Here is a 7,057-nt window from a genome sequence, read left to right as displayed (position 1 = left end):
CCCAAAATAAATGGCTGCCCATTTAGATTATATTGTTTTTCACATGATGAGTTGACCTGGTCAAAATGGTGTGAAAGCCCAAACATAGTAGATAACTTATGAAAGTAACAAGGGTCCAAAATTCGCTGCCCAAACGTAGATCCACCAGGTGTTCGATTCTGATGAACATCAATATTGTAGTTCGAATCTTTATAAACCCTAACACCAAATCCAGTAGCACCAGAGGCGGTCATGTGAGCCACCAATTTCTGATGAACATCAGGTTTGCCACTGTCATTCACAATCGCATAATTTTTCATCTTCTTCACCGATAATCACACCTTGTCTCGATTTTCGGTTTCGTTGAATTTGAATTTGATTCAATCAGATCTGAAAAAAAGGATGAAGATTTAGATCAGTGGAACAAAACAGAAGATAAAAAGATTAGATCAGAAGAAGAGGTGATCGAAGAAGATGATATCTCGCCGGAAAGGCTACCGGAATCTTAACAGTTCGCCGGAATTCATTAGAGCAAAGCTCTGATACCATAAAGAGAATATAGGCTCAAGAATCTCAATCTCATATCATAAGTGGTAAGTAATATCTATACAACTATCATCCTAACTAACTCAACTGCTCTAACTAACAACCTGTGTGCATTCAGTTTTTTTTACATGAAAGAACACTTGATACCATGTGGGTGGGTATTCTTGATGAACGATCTGTTTTGGTTCGAAGTATCAAAATTAACTTTTGAAATTAGAAATCCACATCACTAGTTATAAAATCCACCTAATCATTAAAAGTTAAAAAAAAAATAATGGCAAACTAGTGATTACACATTATTGCAACACTAAATGAAACTTAATGACTTCAAAAAAAAAGATTAAATAACTTTAGTAGAATAGTCACTATCTTTCTCTAAAAGAACACATAAACTATGTGTTGACAAACATTGTGTTAGCAAATACGGATGGACATTAGCAGTGAGCATTGTTTTGGCGAACACTCTTGAATATTTAATGTTGAGTAAACTACTTTTTGTGTCTATGTGTTTTAGTGGTTTTAATCACTTGAGTTCAAAATCAAAAGATTTAATGCCCTGAGTACCTAAAGTCTCATTTTATAACCCTTTGAGTCCAAGTTTATAACACTGTTAACCAAATCTGTTAATTCTTTGTGAAAAGACTAAAATGCTTTATTTGAGTCTAAACTTATAACGCCGTTAACCAAATCTGTAACTTTTTGTTAAAAGACTAAAATGCTTTATATGTTCTAAATTATACTTGTTTTCATAAACATTTCCCTCCACTTTTAAGTAACTTTAGAATTGTTTTTATTGATTATTGCTCATTTTGGGTTCATATTTAAAAAAATTAAAGATTTTAATAGAGAAAAAGCTAAACTGAAGTATTTTGACTAAATTTAAGACCGCGACTAAAAGTGAAATGTATTTGGTTGGTTATAAAAAAATAAACTTGATGTTACATGTACTAATATTAATCCGGCTAACTTAATGGTAATTATTATCATGACAATTAAATCGCATTCAATTGTTATATATTTTTTTCTTTCAAATTATACCCTTATACAATTAGTAACTTGGGTTAACTACCCCTTTGTGAAACCTCACGTCCTATGAATTCAATGAAGTCAAATAGGAGTTGAAATTTTAACTTTAAAAAAGAGTAAATTGCCAAAATGGTCCATGAGGTTTGCTCACTTTTAAATCTAAGTCCCTGTGGTTTCAATTTTGTTGTCATTTTCATTCAAAAGCAAAATTTGGTCAGATCCAACTTTTTTGTCTTTTTCCTCCATTTCAATGAAGGGCAAAATGGTCTTTGAACGTTTTATTATAATAAATTAAAAAATTAAAACTGACTTTATAAATCAGTGGCAAAGTAAATTAGTATACTTTCTCGCCCTCTCTCTCTAACCTACACACACTCTCTCCCTAACCTACTGACCACCACCAGTCCACCACCCGGTTACCACCACCACTCTCTAACCTTACACACACTCTCTCTAACTTACAGACCACCGCCACCTGGTGCCGCTACCACCTAGTTACATCCACCACCCGAATTGAAAAACCCCAAATTGAAAAACCTTACTAAAAACAAATCCTGCAAAACCCCAATTTTGATTTCAATTCACTATCTCAGTATCTCTCCAAAAGGTTCATCATAAATCCAATTTCCCCCAAACCCACAAAACCCTGACTCAAAAAGCTCTGATCTTGCACCCATAAACACCCATTCCATATCCAAAATCAACGCCAACAAGTTTGATCTGCCCCATTCACTCATCCCCACTAACCCCTAACTATAACCATCCAACTATCGTGACCCTATATAAATCGGGTTACTGAGAAAAAGAAAGAGATGACGACAATGGTGTTCTTGTTTTGGCAGCAGTGGTGTTGGGTTTTCGACAGTGGGTAATGGCAGTTCCTGTGTTGGAGGGTGGTGGCTGGAAGTGAGACTCTTAAAAAACACACCGTATGGTTGTCATTTTAAGTTTCAACACATACCGTTTAAAAAAGAGAGAAAAGGAAAAAAAAAGACGTAACCCATCTATTCCACCGATTCATATTAACCCACCATCTTAAGGGTTTTGTTTACTCTGTTTGGTGTCTTTTCCGTTCATCTCAACAGGTTCCATCGCTTCACTTTTTGTTCCTATATATTATTCTGTAATTGATGTAACAATTATCCCTTTCCATTGTTATTGATCCGTAGCATATATTCGTCGTTTGACTTTTTTCGTTAGGTTTAGCCAATCCGTTATGTTTTCCTTCAAAATTGATCATACTTTTGTTATGCATTGGTAAGTATGGGTGAGAATGGAAACACCATTTTAAAAAGAGGGATAGGATAGAATAGAGAGTGGGATGGGTAGGGTAGTCATGTTGAATAACCAGATCTGATGGGTTTGTGTCCGAAGCGAACCAAGGGCGACTGGTTTGGTGACGTTGCAATTAGAGCTGGCAAAATGAATGGGTTGGGTCGGGCGGGTAGACGGGTTAAGATGGGTTTAGGTCAGGATGGGTTTGGGTCAGGATGGGTTATTTTAAAAACAGGTCAGAATGGTTTAGGTCAAGATGGGTTTTGAAAAATCCAAGTGCAGGTCAGAGTGGGTCAATTTAAGAAAAAGAAAGGAAGAAGAAAAACCCCAGGAAGATAGCATCAACCAAATTCAATCCAAAATCAGAATTTGTGGATAGAATCGTTACACATTTATACAAATCTCAAATTTCGAAACCATAATTCATGAATTAACACTAGAACTCAAATCACAACACTTGAAATTAAAATTCATTACCTCGATGTAATCAAAACTCTCGATGAATCAGAACCAAAACTCACAAAATTAGAATACATTATTACATCGATGAAATTAGAAGCCAAAATCAATGAATTAGAAACAAAACTAAAAACCCAAAATTGATGAATCGGACTAAAATTTTGATTAAACCAATGAAATCAAAAAACATTATAATCGATTAAATCAATGAAATTAGAAAAAAAAAATGAAATCGATTAATACAGTTCAACGTCTTCTTCATCCACAGATCTTCTCCGACTCATGAATCGATGGGGAACGTTTTTCCACAATGAGATTTGGTGTGTGTGAGCGATGTTTTGGGTGTTTGACTAAGAACACTTGTGGTGGTAATGAGTGGTAATGATAGTAGGAACCAACAGTTCTATTTTTTGAATGACCCATCCTGACCCATTCTATTTTTTATAATGGCCCATCTTGACCCATAGTTTTCAATTTATTATTTTTAGCTTACCCATTTAAACCCCATTGAAAATAAGACTATACCCAGAAAAACCCATAAGCTTATATTTAAAACCCAAAACAACCCAAATTTAAGTGGTTGGGCTAAGATTGCCAGGTCTAGTTGCAATCATCGAAGATTTGCCATCCGGATCTGAGCGAACCTCCATTCGCTGGAAAATAACGATCTGAAGCACGCCACTTGGTTCATGAGGCCGATATTCAATTCGATTGCGGTTCTATATAGGCTACGTAAAATCCCTTTGATGCGGCGTGACCCTCTCAAAACTGTTTATTAATGAGCCGGTGTGTCGGTTCATGCGGAGCATGATACAAAATGACACCTTTCTTTTAGTTGCTTGCGAAGCATCATTTAATCATATCAATTAAATGAAGCCGGTTCAATTAAAGAGATATTTTGACTTTCGTGCAAATTTTGGTGCGAGTTGTTATGGACTAATACCATTGTAAGGTATGTGACTTGTCCCACATCGGTTGTATGGGCAACTGATGTGGGGTTTATGTACCAAATGGGCTCTCTCACCTACATGACTAGTCTTTTGGGCTGAGTTCTCTCGTTTGGTATGTAACACGAGTCTCTGATAAGTTGTTTCACCGACTTTCTCTAGATTTGTTGTTTCTCTCCAGGCGAACAACTTGCTGTTTCTCTGATGAAGTTATGAAAAACAACCAAGACGACCAACTTGAACTTGCTTGATTTAACTAAGGGGGTGTTTCGGATTCCTTCTCAAAAACAAATTATTAACTTATATAAGTCATAAGTTATAAGTTATAGAGTTTAGATCCTGTACAAACAACACATACTGTGAGAACCATAAGAATAGATCTGAACCATCCAATTTTTAGATCGACGGTTGGTGTTGATTACAATTAAAACCCTTTTAATCACTAAACATTATTATAAAACCAGGGGTAATATAGTAAATGTGCTGTTTTATGAACCCACGAAATCTTCGAACTCTCGGATGGTCCCCATTTTTACGTGATAACTGTATTTACAAACTCCTCCTTCCATCGTCATCTTTGTTTTGCTGATTATATAAAAACCAACCAAACACTTTCTCATTGAACACAGTGCTATCTTTCTCACACAATCCAAGGAATAAGCTTCTCTAAACCGAAAAGTGAAGATTCCGAAGAGGTGCGATCATTTTCCCGTTTGTGAATATTGTGCTAATCAAGGGAAACTTGAAATCAGGTAAGGGTAGTCATCTCTGATTGTTCATCTTCTTTTTTATTTTTCTAGGGTTTTTTTTGGGAAGTTGTATGAGTTTAGTTGCTAGTAATTGGAAGTTTCGATTGATGATGATGGAAAACGAAACTTGGAAGTTTGTTTCGTTATTTGATTTTTGTTGAATCGATTGAGGTGCGTGTGCTGACGGTGGTGTGTGCTGACATGGTGCCGACGGCGGTGTGTGCAAACCGGTGGTGTTTGATGGCGTCGTTGTCCACGGCGGTGTTTGCTGTCGGTGATGTCCACGGTAGCGTTTGCTGACGAGTTGGGGTTATCTTCAATATATCGTATTGTGGTTTTTTTGAAAAAAATAGCGTAGTGCTGTCTTCAATTTATTAAATTGCGGTGTGTGCTGACTGTGGTGTTATGTATGTAATGATGAATTAGATTTTGTGATAAACATGTACTAAACATAGGTTTTGGTCGAATCAAAGATGGATGAAACAAAGTGGAAACCAAACATCAACAGAAAAGGTATCTTGGGGCATTTTTGTTTTACGGATGAAACGTACATTAATTTTCGATAGTAGGGACGTTTGGTATTATATAACGCATGTGCTTGTTGTAATTCTTGCCTTATGAGACTAACACATGTGTTGAATGTCTTAAAAAACAGAAGATCACAAAGATATTTCAAAGAAAGATGATATTATTGATGATGTTGCATCAGACCCAACAAAAAAGAGGAGTCAAGAAAGGAATGTTATAACGGCTAAAAGAGGTGTGCTATCATTGTATTTATATGGTTATTTTGACTGTGGTATTTACTTTTTTTGTTGATTATATTGCATTTTCAATCTCATCGAGAACCAAATATGAAAAAGATGACAAAGTTGAGGCGCTCAAGGTTTTATCAAAGTCCCCTAAAGGTTTACACATTGGAATTGACACTATGTTTTAAAATGTAAAAAAAAATTGTTTTCTATGGTTTGACTTATTTTCATGTAGGTCTAGAAACATCGTGCTCCAACAAAGGAAAGGGATACAAGATTGATACAATGAAAGTGCCCTTTCAAAAAAAATATGAAAGCAAAAACAATGTTGAGGTTTACAAAAGGTAATAACGGCTTGTATTATGATACAATTAAGTTTCCTTTTGAAAATACTAATATATGTGATATTACGTATATAAAAAATTGTAGGAAACGGTTTAGAGGGATACAAAAAGAGGAGTTGATCATAAATCAAAGAGAGGTAAGTATTTATATTTTTGAACACATGCAGATTTATTTCGTGAACATTAGTGTTGTTTGTTGATTTCTAATAAAAGTTTATATTCTACAAGGTCGTAAGAAAAAGAAAGAAAAAACGTGTGCCACTTAGCCACATCATGACTCTGATGACGACTTCATTGACCCACCTCCACGAAATAAAGTCGAGCATTCAACATGCGATAATGTCCACGAAATAAAGTCGAGTATTCAACATGCGATAATGTCCACGCACCATACGTAGCCCTATCGACCAATAGAATTAGGATACGAAACAACCCAATTCATATGGCGAGACTACTAGGGTGTCTTTCAGTAGAACAGCGGCTATCGATAGAGAAAATAGGGTTTGGGGGGATATTGTGTATGTATATAACAACGGTCCCAACAATGCTAGGGTTGTGGTTGGTTTCTAATTATAACTATCATAGTAACACGTTAAATGTCGGTACATACACAATTAAGATAACCCGAAATTGATCATGGATGTACTAGGCATACCAATGGGTCCTGTAGAGGTAACCAATGTTGAAAGACCAAGTAATTCATATCCTATTATAGCTCAACGGAGGAAGCATGTTAACTTTTTTTCTACATTGCCAATAGTTGGAAAGATTGTTGATTTCATAGAAGCATCAAATGATTGTGGAAGGATGTTTATACTAAGTTTTTTGGTGGTATTTAATACAATAATGGAGGAGACGAAAAAATCTTCTACGTGTAATATGTCATTCCTACCATCATTGACGAGCAATGTGAGTATAGATCATATGAATTGGTGCGGCTCCTGAATTGTTTTAATAAAACCAAGCGAAAATGGAGCGGT

The 7,057-nt window shown here is 35.6% G+C and overlaps 1 protein-coding gene across 1 annotated transcript; it reads left to right on the top strand.

Annotated features, from left to right (window-relative positions):
• Positions 1–433: 433 nt before the first annotated feature.
• LOC110908118 lies at positions 434–6,819 on the top strand. The gene is made up of 7 exons (XM_035982772.1): positions 434–572; positions 4,862–4,984; positions 5,437–5,494; positions 5,637–5,741; positions 5,969–6,077; positions 6,163–6,214; positions 6,306–6,819. Exons 3-7 carry the CDS (start codon positions 5,455–5,457, stop codon positions 6,429–6,431), a joined length of 432 nt encoding a protein of 143 aa, XP_035838665.1. The 5' UTR covers positions 434–572; positions 4,862–4,984; positions 5,437–5,454; the 3' UTR covers positions 6,432–6,819.
• Positions 6,820–7,057: the final 238 nt, after the last annotated feature.

Source organism: Helianthus annuus, chromosome 14, assembly GCF_002127325.2.
Source record: "Helianthus annuus cultivar XRQ/B chromosome 14, HanXRQr2.0-SUNRISE, whole genome shotgun sequence".
NCBI classification, from domain to species: domain Eukaryota; kingdom Viridiplantae; phylum Streptophyta; class Magnoliopsida; order Asterales; family Asteraceae; genus Helianthus; species Helianthus annuus.
This window is presented reverse-complemented; position numbering and strand designations above follow the sequence as displayed.